Source organism: Haliotis rufescens, unplaced genomic scaffold (assembly GCF_023055435.1).
Source record: "Haliotis rufescens isolate VD_foot unplaced genomic scaffold, xgHalRufe1.0.p SCAF_16, whole genome shotgun sequence".
NCBI classification, from domain to species: domain Eukaryota; kingdom Metazoa; phylum Mollusca; class Gastropoda; order Lepetellida; family Haliotidae; genus Haliotis; species Haliotis rufescens.
The window spans coordinates 30,197,819-30,220,933 of NW_025963846.1; the positions used below are offsets into that span (position 1 = coordinate 30,197,819).

General features: G+C 39.7%; 1 protein-coding gene across 1 annotated transcript in view; it reads right to left on the bottom strand.

Moving 5' to 3' along the window:
* Window positions 1-23,115, bottom strand: part of LOC124119557 — a 128,338-nt gene that overhangs the window by 79,982 nt on the left and 25,241 nt on the right. Inside the window, exon 4 of the mRNA XM_046482111.2 lies at window positions 898-945. Within this exon, the coding sequence (XP_046338067.1) occupies window positions 898-945 (48 nt within the window). The remainder of the gene's footprint in view (window positions 1-897; window positions 946-23,115) is intronic.

Genomic DNA, 23,115 nt, shown 5'->3' on the forward strand with positions numbered 1-23,115 from the left:
GGATACTTTCCAGAAACCTTCCAGATACCTTCAGTAACCTTCAAACTTCTTGGTATTTTCAAGATAATTTTGTTATGTGTTTCACACTTAACTGAACAAAATGCACCCCCCAATTTTTTTTCCCGATTGGTATCAGGCCTGGATCCAAAATTGGTAGGTATCCGGAAGGTTTCCGGAAGACGGAAACCTACACTTTTTTAGCTGTGTTTGAAGCAATGTAACCAAATTACCCCTATTTGGCCCCACCCCTGAGCCCCTTCGGGAGTCAGCCCCACCATTTGTACAATTTTAAATCCCCACCACCTAGGGATGCTTCCAACCAAATATGGTTGATATCTATATCTTAGTTCCAGAGAAGAAGTCGTTTGAAGCAATATAGCCAAATTACCCCTATTTGGCCCCACCCCTCAGCTCCTTGGGGAGTCAGCCCCACCATTTGTACAATTTTGAATCCGCAACACCTAGGGATGCTTCCAGTCAAATTTCGTTAATTTTTAATAAGTGGTTCAGAAGAAGAAGTCTTTAGAATACATTGTTGACGTACGGACGACGGACGCCACGATATGGCATAAGCTCACCTGCATAATTTTCGTTGTGACCTTCATGATCTTACTCTGAATCATTGATGAAGACGTTCCAGCTAAAGAATGTTATTCCACTCCAGTAGGATGACAATTTCATGTTTTGAGATAAATATATTCCATCACTAAATATGCTAAATACATAATAAATGTATGATATTTACAGAACAAAAGTCTAAATTGACAACATCAAAAATGATGTAGGGGCGCCGTTACTTTCAAAATATACATCAACGACAATAAAACAAAACATGATGGCCAAAAACAGTTAAGTCCTCTAAGGGTCTTTCTCATGAACATCAGAAACTGTTCTTACCTCTTTATCCCATTTAATTTGAGTATTCCTGTTCCAGTAATAGGTTTCCTAAAACAAATGTCAGACAAAACATTTAATATACTTAACAACAAAAGTTTCTGTGACATTGAACACGATTTAATGCAAAGTTATGTTTTTTACCAAATCTGAAACAATTTCGGTTTGCAACAGATAAAAGACTCCTAGTGTTTAAATGGTTTAATTTGCCATACTGACTTCAGAAAATGCTTGATTTCATAAAAAAACATGAACAAGCCAAAATGTCAATTTACAAATCGATAGCGTGTGTGTCCACCTCTGGTTGTGATGCAAGCAACACATCTTCGTCTCATGGAATTGACCAGGCGTCGCACAAAGTCCTGTGGGATATCTGTCCATATCTGCTGGAGCATGTTTCGAAGTTCCTGGAGTGTCTGTGGGACATGTGGTTACCGTCGAAGCGCTGATCCAGCTCATCCCACATGTGCTCGATTGGTGAGAGATCAGGGGAGTGAGTCAGCCAGGGGATGACATTCACGTTGTTTTGTTGAAGAGAATCCTGAACAAATCGAGCAATAATATGGAAGGGCTTTGTCATGTTGAAAGGTAATGCCTCGGCCATGGTGACGCAAAAACGGTAGAACAGGGCCGATGATCTCTCGCGGTAGCGCTGTCCATTGAGATTTCCCTCTACCACTATCACACAGGTCCTATGTCTTGCTGGAAACCAACCCCACACATAACGATGCCGTCCCTGAACCGATCTTATTCCATGACACAATGATTGACGTAACGTTCACCTCGACGTCGGTACACTCGAGTCCATCTAGAGCTGTGGCTGAGGTGGAAATGAGACTCGTCAGTGAATAGAACTTGTCCCCACTGCATGTCCGTCCAGCGTTGACGCTGTCTGCACCACTATAGACGGGCTCTTGACGGTGGTTTCCTGTCAAAATAGGATGTCTGGCGGGTCTTTTGGCGACAATCCCTGCATATCTGAGGCGGCGATGTACGGTTTGAGAAGATATTCGTTGAAGGCCAGGGATGCCTCTTTCAGTCACTGTTGCTGGCCGGAATCGATTTCATAGGTGTGTTCATTGAATCCAGTTGTCTTGTCGATTATTGGTTACGCGTGGCCTGCCACTCCGAGGATTGTCTCTGACTGCATTCGTCTGTAGCCAACGTTGCAATAAACACCAAATGGTGTTTCTGTGGACGTTTAATTGTCTTGCAACATCACGTTGACTTGATCCTGCTTTAAGCATACCAATGGCTCGCAGGCGCTCATTTTCGGAGGGGCGGTCGGGTAGCCTAGTGGTTAGAGCGTTCGCTCGTCACGCCTAAGAACCAGTAGACTGGAAACCATAATGATGCCTTATTTTCTGCCAAATGTCCTGAACGGATCTTGAGTTTTTGATTATAGAATTTCTTGAAATAACAGGACAGAAAATAGCAATCTGGCCTAGCATCAAGTCTAGTTGAGCATTTTTCACTAAGGCATCTCAACGAGCCCGTCAGGCCGATGGTGTCACCCTAATAAAAGTGGTAGGCGAGGTTCAGTGTACTCTCGGTCCTAGCAATGTGGGGGTTCCCATCTCAAAAAACATGACCCCCATGTCAGGATGTTACGTCTAATGGTCACGTGATTAGAATTGCAAACACAACTGGCAATGAGTGAATGAGTGAGTTGGGATTAACGCCGCTTTTAACAGTATTCCAGTTATATCGCGGCGTGTCAGCTTAATGTGGGAGGAAAGCCCGAAGTGATGCAGGTCTGAGACGTTTACCACTTCGGTGAAACCCACGAGCTCGGGTATGGTGCTGACAAACCTAGAAACATAATCGGGGCGAACCGGGATTCGAACCCACAATCATAGGTTTCTGGTGTGCCCAAGGGACGCAACTCTGCACAGCGAATCGCGGCGCCTTAGACGACTGGGCCACCCATGCCCCTGACAATGAAATCATACTTTAGAATCATGAACACTTTTGTCAAGGGAGACCAATTACAAGGATTCACATCCTGTGATGAACCAGCCAAATCTCCACCAACTGCAGGTACCTCCAGACCTTTTTCTAAGTGTGTCCTCAGATTCCATCCTTCCTGATGATATGTGTCAAAGATTTACCTCTCTCTATGAAGAGTTTGATGATGTGTTCAACCCTTCAATCTCCAAGTACAATGGAGCGAACAGAGACAGGAAGGCTGTGGTTAACATGGGACCGACACTTCCCCTTCAACAGATAGGCTGTTTACAGCAATATAATTAGGAAATGATGGACATGTTACAAGCAAAGTTTGATGAACTTGAGGCACAAGGGGTATTCGCCAAACCGGAAAAGCTTAACGTTACAATTGAATACCTAAACATCAAACAACAGTTATCATTGTGTATAATTCTGAGAATACTACCTCTATTACATCATAGCCACAATTCCCATTGTGGCAATGATCACACTATACAATCTTTAAGTTTTTTTCCAACAGACGTCCTCTTCACTGAAAATTATCCCATAGTTTTGAGGTAAATCCTATCTCTTGTCAAACTGCACCTGCACATGTGGAAGGCGGGAAAACATCACTTCTTTCCAACAACCCCTTTAATCAGCTAGATATAAGATATATTTGGGAGGTGGGAAGGACCATTTCCTTATGTAATAGCGGTAGTATTCTTAGAATTATACACAATGATAACTGTTGTTTGATAATTCCTGTGAAAACCCTACCTCTATTACATCATAGCCAGTATTTACCAGAGGGAAAGGTGGGATCTGCCATCTTGTACTCCCGGAGAATTGGCAGCAGTAAAGTAAGGGAACATGGGTGAAAAGGGGAATAAACCAATGCCATACTTCTTGATGTCACCCTTGGCAAACCTGTAGAAGACTTGGCACTTGTGGCATCCTTCCCGTTTTATGACCTAATCAACTGAAGCCGGAAACTTGCATCTTTGTTGCGATAGTTTCCAGGCGTGAAGGTGGAGATTTGTCAGGTTGCCGTAAAATATGTCCGATTTGGGTTGGTGGAGGAGATTGAGACGTTCTGGCAGTTTGAGAGGCTCTTCTTTGAGAAGTGGAATCAGTCTTGGAAACCATCTCTGTTGGGCCACGCTGGGGCAATCAGAATCATGACGCAATCTGTGTCCTCTATCTTTCTTATAACTCTGTCCAGGAGAGACCAAGGAGGGAAGGCGTAGGCGAATATCCTTTGCCAACTCATGGATAGGGCATCGACCTGAAGGGCTGATGAATCTGGGACTGGGCTGACGTAAACGGGAAGTCAGGAGGAGGAGTTTTTTTTGTTGTGGTTGGCAGGCAAAGCAACGATGAAAGCGTTCTTTCGGGAGAGTGGGGTGGCCCTGAAAAGAGCCGTTTGAAGAGGAAGAAGACGAAGAAGAAGAAATCATGACAACCGCTACGAAATCATTGATCATCCATCAGTACTGCATGATCTGATGATGACATGTAGTGCCTTTTACAAAGGTTTCTATGAAATGTTGAGTGCGAAAATAAGGACCGTCTAAATATATATAAAAATTTCCTAAATATTGCCTGCGGCTGCACATTTTATAACAAGTGCTTGTTTATGAAAGCACCTTTATTTTCTATATGTTTTTTATTTCATTTTTTAACTTATTCCACTGGTTAAAATGATTATATATTGAAACTTATAATGTGCAATATGCGGGTTATAGCTAAAACGACACCTTAGCAAAACGGCACTGATTGGCGAAATACTCGCTAAAAGCAAAAACGGCAATTATTACTTGACGAAAATGACATCTTATTTTTTTTTACCTTGGTTAAATTAATAAAATTGAACTTGGATTGATGACTTGCAAAGACCAATAATTTTGAAATGTTAAAACAAGTTTGCATTAGAAACTAGCCTCTACTCCAACTTATACTATACACGACTCAATTTATTGTGATAACCTGCTTTGAAGTAAACTATATGGAATTAAACACATATCGTCTCACACAAATAGTTGTTAAACATTGAAACAAGTTTACCTTAGAAATTAGCCCCCTACTCGTATTTACTTGCCGACTCTGATTGGCAGACGCAGCTAACTTATTGTGAATAGATTATACGCTTTAAAGTTTAAAGTACTCAATGTCAAGCTGAAACTGTATTTAAGAATCCTAACATGGTGCTGTCAGCCCCAGGCTTAGACCTTACTTCATACCAGATAATTAAACAACTACCACCCAAACTACTCCTAACTCTTCTGAAACTCTATAACCTCATATATCTAAACGGACAGGTCCCATCACCTTGGAAACAAGCCCTGGTCATACCAATCCCCAAACCCAATAAACCAGCTGACCAGGCTTATTCATACAGACCAATCTCCCTAACTTCTAACTTATGCAAAGTAATGGAATCAATGGCAAAAAACAGGTTACAACACTACTTGGGACAAAACAACATAATAAATCCAGACCAAAGCGGTTTCACTCCTGGACGCTCAACCTTAGATAACCTCGCCCGACTAGAGCAGGACATTAAAACAGGCCAACTTTACAAACAATATACTACAGGCATCTTTCTAGACTTCTCCAAAGCATTCGACATGGTTTGGCATAACGGGCTAATACCAAACTACAAAAATAGGTCTTAAAGGTCAAATAATTAACTACATCCAAAGTTTCCTTACAAACCGCAAAAGCACCGTGGACATAGACCAAACGCTATCGGACCAATGTCCCCTAGAAAATGGCACTCCCCAGGGCAGCATCCTAAGCCAAATACTCTTCAATATTATGATAAACGATCTATTCGAGGGACTATCCCCCAAAGTAAACATCTCAAAATTCGCGGATGATGGAGCCCTCTGGATCCGCACTAAAAGCATTAAAATGGCCCAAAACTTACTACAAAAATCTCTAAATAAAATACAAAATGGGCTGACAAATGGGGCTTCTCCCTAAACTCAGAAAAAAAACACAGGAATAGTATTTAAACACAAAAATATGCAACCCACCTCCCTAAACCTCCAACTAAACAACAAACCAATCAAATTCCAAAAACAAACCAAATTCTTAGGATTAATCTTCGATGAACATCTCGCCTGGGATGCTCACATTAAAAACCTAGTAACCAGATGCAGAAAAGACCTAAACACGTTAAGATGCCTAACCGGCTCCAACTGGGGGGGCTTTAAAAACACCCTCCTCTCATTATATATATCACTAGTTAGATCCAAACTAGACTATGGCAGTGCCATTTACGACACCTTAAACAACTCTCTCATTAAAAAACTAGACTGAATCCAGTATCAAGCCCTAAAACTAATCACACGAACTCAACATGGCACCTCCTCCACCTCACTCCAGGCCTTAACAGGAGAAATGCCACTTAAACTACGTAGGGAACAACTTACCCTAAACTTCTGGGCCACGTCCCAATCAAACCCTTTAATCGAAAACTTAATAAACAAGTATTTGTCACAGAGTGACGAAATATCCCCCGCCATATACACCATAGTACCAAATATGAAGACAATCCAGCGATTAGTTCTTGAGATATTGTTGCAACACCGTTTTCCAACTCCAAAAACAGATTTGCCTGCTGTGACCTTGAAAATGGGGTCAAGGTCACCAAATCTGACAGGTGTATGCGGTGTCTGTATATACACTATAGTTCCAAATATGAAGACAATCCAGCGATTAGTTCTTGAGATATCGCGGCAACACCGTGTTCTAACTCCAAAAGCAGATTTGCCTGCTGTGACCTTGAAAATGGGGTCAAGGTCACCAAAACCGACTGGTGTCTGCGGTGTCTGTATATACACCATAGTTCCAAATATGAAGACAATCAAGAGGTTTAGTTCTTGAGATATCGCGGCAACACCGTTTTCCAACTCTAAAAGCAGATTTGCCTGCTGTGACCTTGAAAATGGGATCAAGGTCACCAAAACCGACTGGTGTCTGCGGAGTCTGTATATACACTATAGTTCCAAATATGAAGACAATCCAGTGTTTAGTTCTTGAGATATCGCGGCAACACCGTTTTCCAACTCCAAAAGCAGATTTGCCTGCTGTGACCTTGAAAATGGGGTCAAGGTCACCAAAACCGACTGGTGTCTGCGGTGTCCGTATATACACCATAGTTCCAAATATGAAGACAATCCAGTGTTTAGTTCTTGAGATATCGCGGCAACACCGTTTTCCAACTCTAAAAGCAGATTTGTCTGCTGTGACCTTGAAAATGGGATCAAGGTCACCAAAACCGACTGGTGTCTGCGGAGTCTGTATATACACCATAGTTCCAAATATGAAGACAATCCAGTGTTTAGTTCTTGAGATATCGCGGCAACAAACAGGTGGGACGTACGGACGGACGGACGGACGTACGGACGGTCGTGAATACTATATCCCCCGCTTCGCGCTTTCGCGCGGCGGGGGATAAAAACAATATTAGCCCTAGAAACCAAGCCCTAGCCCGGAAACATCCACTACTTACTCCAATTTCCCAAAGAATAACCAATTACCTAAATGAACACAAAATAAATAATCTTAAACAAAACTAAATAAACAGACCGATCCTAACATCGCTAAAACCACCACACTAGCACACATACATGAAAATTGGCCAAATTGGTGTCACAGACGGATCCTCAGATCCGATCTCAAAACACACAGGTTAACAACTTAACTAAGGCAGGTAAACAAATAGAGTTCATTTGGATCCCCGCCCACGTAGGAATCTTTGGAAATGAAAAGGCAGATAAAGCAGCAAAATTATCCCTTAAACTCCCAGAAAAAAGCTTAAACTTACCCAGCTCAAAATCAGAAATCAAAAGTGTCACTAAACAAAAAATCAACAAAAAATGGCAAAATATATACCAAAACTCAAATAGCCAAATCAGGAAAGTACTAAAAAAAACCAAGTAAATAACCAAAAATACTACAACCATCCAAAAAAATCGACATAATAATAACTAAACTACAAACAGGCCACACCAAACTAAATAATCACGGTAAAATAGCTAATCTACACACAACAGGAAACTGCCCACATTGCAAGCAACAAGAAACACCAGAACACGTACTCATTCACTGCACACACTACCAAATACACAGAACAACACTACAGACCACCCTAAATCTTAAAACCGGACTTACACTAGAATCAATCCTAAATCCACAAAATAATAAGAAAAATTCAAAACCTTAGGCATATACCTAATAAAAACAGGAGTAATTAGTCGCATTTAAACCCCAAATAAAATAATAAAACCAAAACTACCTAATCCAACAACCACCCAACACACACAGCTCCCTTAGTTCGTCCCCCACCCACCCTTGGCATTCTTTCCAAATCTCAAAATTTCAAAATTACTATATAAGCAACCCCTAAAGCCCCCCTCCTGGGTTGCACAAATCCCCTTTTCCCCTTTTTTGGAAACACATTAAATGGCCTGGCCGGGCCCGTGTGCGACATGCGCTTGCAGTCGGAAAGCGCACGTTAAATCTTCAATATAAGTAAGTAAGTAAGCACTTAGGCCAAATTGGTGTCACATTTACACGGACGGATCTTCAGATCCGACCTCCAAACACACAGGTTTCGGAGTCCATACCACACAACCAACTAAAACCACACAATCCTTCCGACTCCCAAACAACCAATCAATATTCACGGCAGAACTAATGAGCATGGCCTCAGCCCTCCATAGTCAAGAATCCAAAAAACAAAACAAAAATCCGAATACTTACCGACTCCCTAAGTGGACTGCAAGCCCTCCAAAAAAAAAACAACCAAAAATCGACATAAATTAATAACACAAATACTTAAAAGCTCCAACGAACTAACTAAGGCATGCAAACAAATAACCTTCTTGTGGATACCCGCCCACATAGGAATATACGGTAATGAAAACGCCGATAAGGCAGCTAAACGATCCCTCAAAATCCCAGAAAAAAGCTTAAACTTACCCATCTCAAAATCAGAAATTAAAAGCGTAAACAAGCAAAAAATCACCAAAAAAAGTCATAACCTATATCTTAACTCAAATAGCCAAATCAAACAAGTACTCAGCCAAACCACTAACCAAACCAAAAATTATCCATCCATCCTAAAAAATCGACAGAGTAATCACCAAACTCCAAACAGGACACACCAACCTAAATAACCATCTAAAAAAAATTAAAAAACATACTACAGGTAACTGCCCACACTGCAAACAACAAGAAACCCCAGAACACGCACTCATCCACGGCACACACTACCAAACACATCGGACCGCATTACAAACCACCCTCTATCTAAACAAGGCTCTCACTCTAGAAGCAATACTAAACCCACAAAATAAACTAGAAAACTTCAAGGCCTTAGGCGTATTCTTAATCAAAACGGAACTAATAAAACGCATCTAAAAACAGTATAATCTACCAAATCAAAATTACATAAACAAACAAACATCCACCATACCCAGCTCCCTTAGTTCTCCTCCCCAATCCCATCGGCATCTATTCCAAATCTCAAAATTCCCAAATTCTATATAAGCAACCCCTAAAGCCCCCTCTTGGGTTGCACACACCACTTTCGCCCCTTTCGGAAACACATTAAATGGCCTGGCCGGGCCCGTGTGCGAAATACGCATCAGTCGGAAAGCGCCCGTTTAATCTCCAAAGTAAGTAAGTAAGTGAGGGCTGTCAGATTACAATGTTTCACAATGGCCTTTCGATGTGTCATTTGAACATGTTGAAAGGTTTTACAAGAGATATTTGTCAGTAATAACTGATGCTATTTCTGCCCTTGCATTACAACAAATAAATCAGCTAATATGGAACTATTTTATTGATATGTGGCAACAAACATACTTCAGGCTGTACATTTTGCAAATGGGTGAATATCTATGTCATCTTGTTCCTCCTAATGTCTGAGCAGGGACTCGCTATAATTTCGGAACTTCTTTACAGCTACAGACAGTTTACCACTACAAATCAAATAATGTATGGGTTTCACTGCAGGTGTCGCCACAACTGAAAATCTTCAAATACCTGTATTTGGCTATAAATTTGACCATTGTTTCTTTCAAATTATCTATTCCTGCCCCAGGTAAGGATGTAATGATTTTTTTTAAGTGCACACATATATCACAGACATACTCCTGAAGTCTATGAAAATTATTTACAAGTGATACACATAAGGACTTAAAGGAGGAAATTATTGATGTCAACTTCTTTATTATGAGGATAACAACATTTCGGAGTATATACTTACTCCTTCATTAGGTGAATATTCACAATTCTGCTCCAATTTCGTAGATCAATGCTCATATTCAACCATATTTGCCATTTTTATATCATATTCATGTGTATAATAATACATATTATTTCTGATAATGACGTAATTTGGACACACAAATATAAAGTAGCCCAATACTTGCCGTAACAGGCGATTATGCTTGTCTAAAGAGTTGACTAATGCGGTCAGATGGCGGTCAGGCTCGGTGACTTGGTTGATGCATGTCATTGATCCCAATTGTGTGGGTCGGTGCTCATGATCTCAATCACTGGAGTGTCTGGTCCAAACTCGATTATTTACATATAGACGGAGTATTGCTGAGTGCAGCATAAAACAACAAACCAAATCATAGGTGCGGGATGGGTCATTTAAAATTAGCAGTTTTTACAGCCTGATCTGAGTCGTGAAAAGATATGACTTTGATTCAGTGAAAATTTGCATCATGATTGTTTGTACAGTTCATCTGTTTTTTGTACAGTTTCTGTTTATTAATTGTTTATGTTGTTCAAATCAGCTTTGCCTCTTCACCAACCCTATTCCTCTATTGGAATAAATAGTGTCTAATAATTCAAATACCATCACTACTAATCATCCTAGTGAACACAACAAAGAAATGCACATCAAACCGTCATTATTAATTTTCAGGCCGGTTGTAAATGCACAACTGACTAAGCTTACTTACTTACTTACTTTGGAGATTTAACGTGCGCTTTCCGACTGATGCGTATTTCGCACACGGGCCCGGCCAGGCCATTTAATGTGTTTCCGAAAGGGGCGAAAGTGGTCTGTGCAACCCAAGAGGGGGGTTTTAGGGGTTGCTTATATAGAATTTGGGAATTTTGAGATTTGGAATAGATGCCGATGGGATTGGGGAGGAGAACTAAGGGAGCTGGGTATGGTGGATGTTTGTTTGTTTATGTGATTTTGATTTGTTAGGTTATTGTGTTTTTAGATGCGTTTTATTAGTTCCGTTTTGATTAAGAATACGCCTAAGGCCTTGATGTTTTCTAGTTTATTTTGTGGGTTTATTATTGCTTCTAGAGTTAGAGCCTTGTTTAGATTGAGGGTGGTTTGTAATGCGGTTCGATGTGTTAGGTAGTGTGTGCAGTGGATGAGTGCGTGTTCTGGGGTTTCTGGTTGTTTGCAGTGTGGGCAGTTACCTGTAGTATGTTTTTTAATTTTTTTTAGATGGTTATTTAGGTTGGTGTGTCCTGTTTGGAGTTTGGTGATTACTCTGTCGATTTTTTTGGATGGATGGAGAATTTTTGGTTTGGTTAGTGGTTTGCTGAGCACTTTTTTGATTTGGCTATTTGAGCTTAGATATAGGTTATACCATTTTTTGTGATTTTTTGCTTGTTTACACTTTTAATTTCTGATTTTGAGATGGGTAAATTTAAGCTTATTTCTGGGATTATCGGCGTTTTCATTACCGTATATTCCTACGTGGGCGGGTATCCACAAGAAGGTTATTTGTTTGCCTGCCTTAGTTAGTTCGTTGGAGCTTTTAAGTATTTGATTTATTAATTTAGGTCGGTTTTTGGTATTTTTGTTTTGGAGGGCTTGCAGTCCACTTAGGGAGTCGGTAAGTATTCGGATTTTTGTTTTGTTTTTTGGAATCTTGATTATGGAGGGCTGAGGCCATGCCCATTAGTTCTGCCGTGAATATTGATTGGTTGTTTGGGAGTCGGAAGGATTGTGTGGTTTTAGTTGGTTGTGTGGTATGGACTCCGAAACCTGTGTGTTTGGAGGTCGGATCTGAGGATCCGTCCGTGTAAATGTGACACCAATTTGGCCAATTTTCGTGTATGTATGCTAGTGTGGTAGTTTTAGCTATGTTTGGGTCGGTTTGTTTACTTATTTGGCTAGCTAGTGTTGTGTCTATTTTGGGTATTTTAAGTTTAGGGGTGAAGATATTTGATTGTTTGCAGTTTTGTTTAAGATTTTTAATTTGGTGTTCATTTAGGTAGTTTGTTATTCTTTGGGATATTGGGGTAAGTAAGGGGTGTTTACTAGCTAGAGCTTGGTTTTTGGGGGTGATGTTTTGGTTTATTAAGTTTTGGATGAGAGGGTTTGATTGGGACGCGGCCCAGAAATTTAAGCTTAGCTGTTCCCTGCGTAGACTTAGTGGCATTTCTCCTGTTAAGGCCTGAAGTGAGGTGTAGGAGGTGCCATGTTGGGTGCGTGTGATTAGTTTGAGAGCCTGATATTGTATTGAGTCAAGTTTTTTAGATAGAGAGTTGTTTAGGGTGTTGTATATGGCGCAGCCGTAGTCTAGTTTTGATCTAATTAGTGATATGTAGAGAGAGAGGAGGGTATCTTTGGATGCTCCCCAGTTAGAGCCAGTTAGGCATCTTAGGGTGTTTAGGTCTTTACTGCATTTAGTTGTTAGGTTTTGGATGTGAGCATCCCAGGTGAGATGTTCATCGAAAATAAGTCCTAAGAATTTGGTTTGTTTTTGAAATTTAATTGTTTGATTGTTTAGCTGGAGGATTGGGGAGGCGGGTTTCATGTTTTTATGTTTGAATACTATTCCTGTTGTTTTTTCTGAGTTAAGGGAGAAGCCCCATTTGTCAGCCCATTGTTGTGTTTTGTTAAGAGATTTTTGGAGTAAATTTTGGACCATGTTCATGCTTTTAGTGCGGATCCAGATGGCTCCATCATCCGCGAATTTTGATGTGTTTACTTTAGGGGATAGGCCCTCGAATAGATCGTTTATCATTATATTAAAGAGGGTGGGGCTGAGGATACTGCCCTGTGGAGTACCATTTTCAAGGGGACATTGGTCCGATAGAGTTTGGTCTATACCCACGGTTATTTTACGATTGTTCAGGAAGTCCTGGATGTAGTTTGTTATCTGACCTTTGAGTCCTATTTTTTTAAGTTTTGTATTAGCCCATTGTGCCATACCATGTCGAAAGCTTTAGAGAAGTCTAAAAAGATGCCTGTGGTATATTGTTTATTTAGTTGCCTGTCTTAATATCTTGTTCTAGTCGGGCGAGGTTATCTAGGGTTGAGCGGCCAGGAGTGAAACCGCTTTGATCTGGGTTTATGATGTTATTTTGGGTTAAGTAATGTTGTAATCTATTTTTAGCCGTTAATTCCATTACTTTACATAAGTTTGAAGTTAGGGATATTGGTCTATATGAGTTAGCTTGATTAGCTGGTTTATTAGGTTTAGGGATTGGTATGACTAGGGCCTGTTTCCAGGGAGTAGGAACCTGTCCGTTTAGGTAGATGAGATTGTATAGTTTGAGTAGTGCCTGGAGTAGTTTTAGGGGGAGTTTTTTAATTATTTGGTAAGAAGTTAGGTCTAATCCTGGGGCTGTGCCCTTTTTCCTGTTTTGGATTACGTAGAGGAGCTCCTCCATTGTGTAGGGTTGATTTATTTCTAGATTGTTATTGTTTGGTTCTTTTGTGGGTTTGTTTTCTGTTTTAAGTTTATCTTGGAATTTTTTACTGAAGTTGTGTTACTGCTAACGGCCGAAAAGTGGTTGGCGAGATTATTTGCTTTTGGGCGGGGTTGGTTGAGTTGTCAATGTTAGGGTTTTTTTTATGTCGTTTTAAGCCTCTGATGGCGTGGATTTTGCGCCAGACCATCCTGGCATCTGTACGGTTATTTATACCTTCGCAGAATTTTTTCCAGCCTCTACTTTTGGCTATTTGGACTAGTTTTTGAACCTGGTGGTTTAGTTCGTGGGCTATGTTTAAATACTTGTAGTCGCGTTTTGCTTTATTGAAGGCTGATTTACGTTTTCGTCTAGTCTGTTCTATTTCCTCATTCCACCATGGTACCGTCGGTTTGCCTGTCTTAGATGTTTTGAAGGGGATGGAGGTTTTGGCTGCGTTTATTATATAGTCTGTTAGGTTTTTACAATAGGTTTCTGGATCATTATTTTCTATTTCGTTTAAGTTAGCTTCGTTGCAGATATCTTGGAATTGGTCCCAGTTAGCTTTATTGTAATGGAATTTTGGTTCTTGGTTTTCTGTTTGGATTGGTACGTTTGTATTTCCTATGGTTATGTTTATTGGGAAGTGGTCACTACCTAGCGGGACGTCGTGCACTTCCCATTGAGTACTTTGGGCTAGATCTGCGGTGCATATGGTTAGGTCGATAGCCGACATTTTTTGGTTTATCTTATCGTACCTCGTGGGTTGGTTGCTATTAAGAAGTACTAGGTCGTTTGTTTCTATCCATTCGGAGATTAATTTGCCATGATTATCTATTTTATCATCTATGCTCCATGTAGGATGGTGAGCGTTAAAGTCTCCTAGGAATATAGTAGATTTATCGCTTATTTGGAGTAGTTTGTTTAGATCCTCAGGTTGGACTTTTTGTTCCGCCCAGTGTTAAATATTTATGATGTTTATGTTTCGGTTATTTAATGTGATTTTAATGCCGTTGGCTTCTAGGTTTGGCGTGTCTATTTTTATTTCTTCGTAATTTATATCTTCCCTGATAAATATGATTAGTCCTCCTGCGGCTCTTCTTGTTTTCGGTTTAGCTCTGTCAGTTCTAACTGAGTTGTAGTTAGGTAGTGTGAATTTGGATTTTTTTGAGAATTGGGTTTCCTGTATACAAGCAATGTGAGGGCCTTTATTTAGTTTAAATTTAGTTTTTAGTTCATGGCCGTGGGAGGTGAGTCCGTTGGCCTTCCACTGAAAAATATTTAGTCCTTCGAATATTGGGTTCGGGTGATTGGTGATTTAGTTTTTAGTTTTTATTTTATTCGGTGAGTTCTTTTAGATGGAGGTTAAAGAGGAAGAAGGGAAGATCGGTTAATTTTAGATTGAAAGCTACTTTGTAGAAGGATTTAATGCTAGCTTTTGGTGAGTTTTGACTATGCATGTATGCTAGGAGTAAGGTGAGGTTATTTAAGTTTTGGGTGTTGGCTGGTTGGGGAGTTTGGTTTGTTTTAGTTGGAGTAGTGTCTATTGTTTCCTCAGTAGTGGAGAAATCTTCGTCATCGGTTAGATTAGGTTTAGTTGATTGAGTTTCCATGGGGGAGGCATGTGATGTGGAGGATTGTGAAGGTGTTTGTGGGATGGGAGTAGCTGATGATTTCTTAGTGTTTGTGTTTTGTTGTTGTGCTTGCTTGTTGGAGAGTGTTGTTACCATATGGGCTGTAGGGTGCTTGGATGAGGGTCGTGTTGTGGTGGTCATTTTGAGGTTTGTTTTGCATGCGGGGGTTGATTTTTTGGCTATGTGAGATTTGGGAGGGTTCGTGGTTGGTTGAGTGGCTGCTTGTGTGTGTGAGGTTGGTGCGGTTTCTCGGTAGGGGCCCCAGACAGAGCTGTCGGTTATGGGTGTGGTGTTTGTTTGTGGGATGGTGTTTGGGTGTGGTGTAGGGAGGAGTGGTTTAGATGCAGGTGTAGCAAATTTTCGTGTTTGGATTTTAGCCGTGTCTATGTTTATGTGTTTGTTGGCCTGCTGGGTGAGTGTGTGTCTGTATGGGCATTGGTTTGAGAGTGAAGTGTGTTGGGTGGATTTGCAGTGGATGCACCAGGGTGTGCATGTGGCTTGGTAGTCTGTTTGTGCGCATTTTTTACATTTAGTTTTACGGTATGTGCATTGGGAGGCAGTGTGGTTGTATTTGAGGCACTTTGTACACTGCTTAACCTGCTTTATATAGGGTTTGACTTCTAAGTTGGTGTGGGCTCCGAAGGATATGTGTTTGGGGGCTTCAGGGAATTTAGCGGTCTTTTTGAAGTTGATTATGACAATGGAGGTTGGGACCGTTTTTCCGTTTCTAGTTGAGGTTATTCTACGCGTGCTGGTGATTAGGGGTTGAGGGTTTTGGTCTTGGTTTATGTTAGCTTCTAGAGAGTATAATTGTAAGTCCTCAGTTGTTTCCCTTGGGTTAACCCTAATTACGCCTCGTGTATATTGTTGCCAATAAGATGTTTCTTTGATTACTGTGACGTGGAATATTTGAGTTATTTTATTTGCTGCGTTGTAAGATTCTCGGTTAGGGACTAAGCCGTCACTTCTCAGTTAAGTATTTAACAGACAGTTGCATGCGCTAATACCCACCCGACACTAATTGCCCTGTTAATCCCTAGTCCACAATGAGTTGACATTGAGTTCATTTAGCTAATTAGCTGTTTTTAGAGTAGCAAGGTAATTAACATCAAAGGTGGGGCGGGCTTTGATCATGTGTTCTGTAGAAGAGATGGCGTCATTTGTTTTATGTTTATTTAGGATTAGCTACACTACTGCCTAAAAGATCATTCCCCTAACACGCGTTGAGAACGCGTGTAACACGCATGTGACACGGGTGCTCAACGGGTTGCACACGGGGTGAGCACCCGTTGGACACGGGTGTGCAACGGTTGTGCAGCGCGTGTGCAACCCGTTGCACACGCGTGTGCCACGCGTGTAACACGGGACCGGGTTCCAGTGGAATTTGACAAAATTATCAAATGAATAGTGAAATAAAACAAAACAGTGAGATGTGAAATTTGAGTTAATGAGCGGCCATTGAGCTGTGTTCACCAGACCGTAAATACAAGGTCGGCCCGTCTGAATTAGTGTCGGTTGTTAGACTTTTATGGCAAGAACCATTCTACTAGGGTCCCGTCTAGCCATTGTGGCTAGCCGACAGTAGAACAGTAGTGAATTTAGATGCGAGTTTATTGCTAGGGGAACCCCCGTGTTGACACGATTGTCGCGGGTTGGTAAATGTTCGCCATTAATAAAATGATTGTTTGTGGATTGCAAACATATTCATTTGCCCACACGAGTCATTCCATTTGATTGCAAATATAACGTTTTTCGTTCGCCAAATTTATGCTTTAGACAGTACAATTATGATATAGCCGTCACCACTACTAATGTCTAATTATTTCACGTAGGATTATGTCCCATTTCCCAACACCCCACTTTGTTTTGTATTTTGAAAGAATAAATAAAAGAAGGTTTGTGTGGGACACTTTTATACTAATTATAAGAGGATGTTGTAAATGAATATGAACAGCCATGCTGTCTGACTGTTGATATAATTTGAGATCTTCACAATCACCGGGTGTGACCATGTAGACAGAATCTCGTTAGGGTTTCTGATTTTTACATTTGCCCAATGACCATAGTGAGTTTTGCTGGGGATACCAAACGTAACAGTTTATTATTAGAGGTTGTAAGTACCTGTACCACGTAGATAGGATATCTTTAGGATTTGAATCCTTCTTTGAGAGGCATTTAGAAGTTGAAATACTACGTTAGGATAAGATTTATGGGTGACTTTAATCCTTTCTTTCTCTGTGGGTAATCCTTTCACGTTGATTGGAGGAAGTCACTCAACCAGGTCATGACAGGTCGTGAGTTTACTCACTAACTACTGTGAGCGTTTTCGGCATAACATCTTTTCTTGTATAAACATAGAAACGATGCTCACTCACTCACTGTTAATCTTCTGCAGTTTGCTGGCAAAGTGGGGATAAACCTCAGTGTCAAAGACGATCAAACTTAGTTCGAATCCTTGTTTATATGTGACATCTCCCAAATGGGGACATTTTCATAAACTTGGCAAGTGATGATGAATTTTAATATTCATATATTATAGTTTATGAAATTGTTAATAAAACTTTAATAAAATTGTGCTTCACTCTCACGAAAAATATATTGTCTGTGAGTAAATTTATGTCACGTTTCATCGGCATTTTTCAGTGATATTGGGAACACGGCTGGTTTTACATTTCTGATACAGTTGCTTGACTGACTAAGTAGTTCATAATCAATTAGATATGTTAAAATCAGTCAAGTTTGCAACAATAGATGAATAAGTTGATACATTTGGACCGCAGTTACCGATTAACAACTTAAGACATAAAGACAGGGAGGAGATATATAACCAAACCTATGGTCCTGTTGAGACAGTTGACAGTTAGAACGTTGGATTAAATGACAGCAACTAATTTGAACATTCCCCAGTAATATCATAAAATACATCATAACTCATAACAGTCCGAGAAACAGCTTCCAGCCATATACTAGTATTGAAGGGACAATCGCTTTTGACAGTTTAAAAATAAACTCACCTTAAGGTGCTTGGCAAGTCAAAACTAACCTCCCTGAATATGTTTTTTAGGTTTGACAGCAACTATGCTTGTGGATTTCAGAGATAGACATGATTTGTTAGCTAGATGTTATTACAATAAGCCAAAATGTCTTAAAAGTCCACAGTTTGTTTAATAGTAAAAAAGTGTGTTATAGATCTATCAACGTTTTCTTTTATTGAACATAATATTTGCACTATATTGCTGTAAGCTGTAAATAATCTAGCCTCCCCATGTACGTAACTTACATATATTTATGTATGACCAGAACAGCAAATAAAGTTCTGGTAGATAGGTACCTCGGAGATTTAACGTGCGCTTTCCGACGTAAGCCTATCTCGCACACGGGGAAGCATTTATACTATTAGGGTAAAAAAGCGTAATGATTAAATAAAGAAGTGCACCCCCCCAAAATTTGTTTTATACGTTTACAGCCTATTCTTATAAAGCGTCGGAAGGCACGGCGTCGGTTGGCGAGCATGTGTGGCTAGAAGTCTAGCGGCGGTATCCTTCTAGTAGTCTCTTGGTCAGCTTCTCATCCTGGGGGTCGGGATTCTGGTAGAGACTCTTGGCAAGGAGGGCGGCGGTATTGGCGACGAAGTGGTTTGAGGTCGGTGCGCCACTACTCTGGAAGAAGTGGTACAAGTCTGTGTAGTTTGTGAAGTCGTACTCGATGTCCTGTCCCCCCTTCTTGTGCACCATGACGAAAGGGACTCCTTGTTTGGCGTAGAGATGTTCCTTTGGGGTGTTGATCTGGTCAACCTTGAGATCCGGCCGGGCCTTGTGGTTGATCGGAATGTCTGACTTTTCCACTAGTAAATAAAGTTCGTTGGTATGACCTCTTTTATCCCTGCTGACGTTATCCTAATGTTCAATTTCAGTCTGCCTCACCAAGCGTAAGAAAGCATTGTACATGCTCTGATAAACCGCACTGATGCAATTAAGCAAATGAATATTTGCTGTGGGCAAATATCTATTTTCTATATATATATTTGTGGATATGAAGCATTCTAGTTAATTGTGGATACACTGGGCAGACAGAATTGTGTTTATTTCCAGGCCATCCTGATCGTCGTTTACTACTATAAGGTGTATGTTTTGAGGCAAGATCAAAGGCGCCGCACAGCATTTATTAGATAACAGACGGGGTCGTCCGTTTCGCTTTAAACAACCACCCCACCCTGTCTGTAGGAGTTATATAATCGGTGCGCAAATAACTGTGTCAAGTCCACTGCTGGGCTGATGCGGTGTCAGTGTCAGCGATGAACATGAATGCTCAAATTATAGACCTGTAGCACTCACAAGTTGCTTAGCCAAAATATTTGAAAAGTGTATATTCAATTCTCTGATAACAGCAAATATAACTTTAGAAATAGATTCAACATACAAACAATCAAATGCAGAACACAGACCTATGCTTAATACAAATTTCTTCTGGATATGATCAACCTGCGGAACCCTCTATCCGATGAAGTAACTAATGCTCGCTCATTAAAAGAAATCAAATCATTAATTAATCGTTCTGATGCAATTACTAATAATTTTGACTTCAAATATGTTCATAGATCATGCCAAATTGTCCACTGTCGCCTTAGGCTCGGCTGCAGTGACTTAAACGCTGATAAGTTTAGACGACATGTATCAGACATACCAGACTGCACTTGCGGATATCACCTTGAAGATGCAATTCACTTTTTCCATAACTGTCAAAAAATACGATAATATCAGAAACACTGTGTATTTCTACACACATGGGTATGGTCTAAAAATGATATTACGTGGCAGTAGTTAAGCAGTTCTACAAACATGACTCTTCTTAAATCAGTTCACGACATCATAGTCAAAAGCAAAAGGTTTGAGTAGCTTAATTATATGCATGTAGTAAAGGAAAACTGCATATCCTTATTTCACAGACACCACTTGCTTCAGTGTATTGGCTTCGTGTATTTCATTTGTGCATTTTGTATGTTTATGTTCATCACTCTCTTATATATATATATATATCCAGCTGTTGTTAAGTTGTTACCTGGAGAGGTATTACATAAGCAAGCTTTGCTTGTTTACCGATCCAGATTTCTTTTGAAATCAAAATACGTTTAAGCCAACACAGCTAACCCTAAAACACATGATTGTAAACTATTCAAAAAGGGGCACTAATTTCTGGCTTCTTCTCGGTTGTCGGACTCAAACTCAAACTCATTTATTCTTAGAATAACATGACATAAAATTATCTACAATTTTTATTATGTACAATTTAACAACAACAAAAAAAAAATAGGATACGTGGATACTAATACAATTTACCAATTGTAATGTACACATTGTTAAGGAATTTAGATAGGCCTTTTAGATTTCTTACACTGTTAGTGGTCATAATTTTCTTAAATGTTTGGAAACTCAAGATATTGCTTATTTAAGAGTTCATATCGCCGTTGGTGAAAAGCTTCACATTGGTATAAATAATGCAATTCATCTCCCACAGCGAAAGATTCACAGAGTGGACACTGGCTGTCTTCCCTCGGAATGTTCAGCAATCGACCAGTTTCAACTGGTAATCCTTGGTAAGAAAGTTCTCTGTAATTAAGAGAGCAGTAGATATTTCTCAAATGAAGGTTTATTCTTCAGGTAATACGACCTTTGGATTTCCGCTTGGGCGTTCTAGCTGCCGTGAGTCAATTTGCTCGTTAACGCAACCGAGCGTGACAAGAGACTGGGATAAGCTTACGCATTTTTGAAAACTGATTGGTTACCCGTGATCTATGAAGATTTCAACAAAGGGAGCATGGTAATTAATTTCTTCAGCCTAAACAAACAGACAAATAACGGCGAAAGCTCATCGGATGTCGTTATTTGGAAATACCCCTGATGGTTACAGTTTTATAATAAACAAGTATCCCTGAGTGAAAGCATTTGCGGATTTCGGATTGCGTGAATGATACAATTACTACTCCCTTGTTGTCATCCACATTTTCTGGTGTAACCCTACACTTGCGTATTTGTCGTAATTCACTTGCTGCTCAGTTAATAAATATATAACATGTATACTTTGTTGTAGCACCACTCAGATTATAAAGGTTCAAATTTGGTCTTTCTTGTACCTGGGGTAATTATTCAATCTAAATCCAGGTTTGAAGTGAGGTGGAATGTGAGTTATGTGATATGCACGTGGCAGCCCAGCAAGAGATGTATGGTCAGTTGCTTTACTTTTTTTGTAAATCAACTGATCATTCCCAGACATCAAAGGATCAACAAGAAATACGTTGATTGATTAATAACTGTTATCTTGCACAGTTGATATGTCAAAAGTAAGTGTTTACATGTGAAGGTAGGTTTACTAAACCTAGGGAATACACTCATATCATGGCGTGAAGTACAGATGTAAAAACAACATACTTTGTTCAAAGGGTAACCGATAATACACTGACTGGTTGTTCATCGTTATCTAACTCAATGTATGTTTTTAAGAACCGTGGACATTATAAAAATAGTTGTCACGTGGGCTTTCTCAGCTAACTTGGCACCTATGTGAAACAATTGAAACAAACTAAGTGATCAGTTAAGAAACAAACACGGGTTATAATATTCGATACATTTAAATAACGTTTAAGAACGATATATTTCAATATTTTAATATATTTCATGTTTATTCCAAATATTGTTTCCAAATAATTATTATTAAAGTATTTGATTCTCACATAGACATTTGGCATCGAATAAGTATTTTTGTACAGCTGCAGACGCAATGGATATTGTTCCTTTATGTTGATATTCCCGGATACATTATAACTTTGGTAGGTTGTAATAATGATATTTGCATTTTGTTTTCATTCATTCGCTGCAGCTTTGAACAGAATCATTCTTGTTTGGTTGGGAAGTTTTTCGATGCGCGATAGACGTTGTTTTCACAAGTATTTTCTAAATATTTCAGTCATTTTACAAATTGACTGAATAATCCATTCATTTATTTAACCGACTGACTAAAAATGATAAAGACGATCAAAAGAGCTTAAACACATCACAATATATTAATTATGCTAAGAAAAAAAGCCAAACAATACAGAACTGTACTTGGTGATGATATTAAACATAAACAAATATTTGGAATTCGTTATCATATTAATAAAGATGGACATATTTTTCAGTTAATTTGTAAAATAAACTGAATATTTAGGCGTTTAATAAATTTCCTTAGTGAAATCTGTTTACATTTTGAATGTAAACATATACACACGGTAAAATAAGCAATGTTCAGATGAAATATTTACTTTGTGTTGCAAGTCAAAATAGTGTACACAAAGATTGCACAATTACCAAGCAAGTGACTTACCAAAACTGCATCACCATTACCGATGCTCCCCACAAATATACCTACATTTCCAAAACTGTATTTCATTTTTGTTGATTAATGTGACCATACGTCCTTCTACTTTCAATATAAATGCGCTTACAAATGGCGAGCACAGGTCGCGAACAAGTCTAGATTTCTGCTATATCATCCGGGTACTCACTGGGAAAATACAGTAATGCACAGGTAACAACTACTCCCGCGGAATTGCTTTACATCAGTGCTCCTTTGTACGTTGAAAAACTATATATTGTAAAATGCCAAAATGATGTATCAAGGATCAAGTAGAAGATACATTGACCGTAGCGCTGGGAGTTTATTCAACAGACCCGTGAAAATAACACTGCTGTATCTTATTATTTATTTTAGATGACGCAGTCAAAGCTCACTTCTCCTGGCGGCCATTATCGAACGGCCAGCTAAAACACAACCCCGCGCTTACGTCTACAGGTCTCTTCCTGTAGTACGGTAATTAGTATTCTCTCCCTCAAGTGTATCCTCAATGATATAACCAACCCTCATTAATTACATGCTGCTCTTTTCCAGCCTCACGGCTATGGAGCTGAGGTAAAGAGTCCAAGTTTAT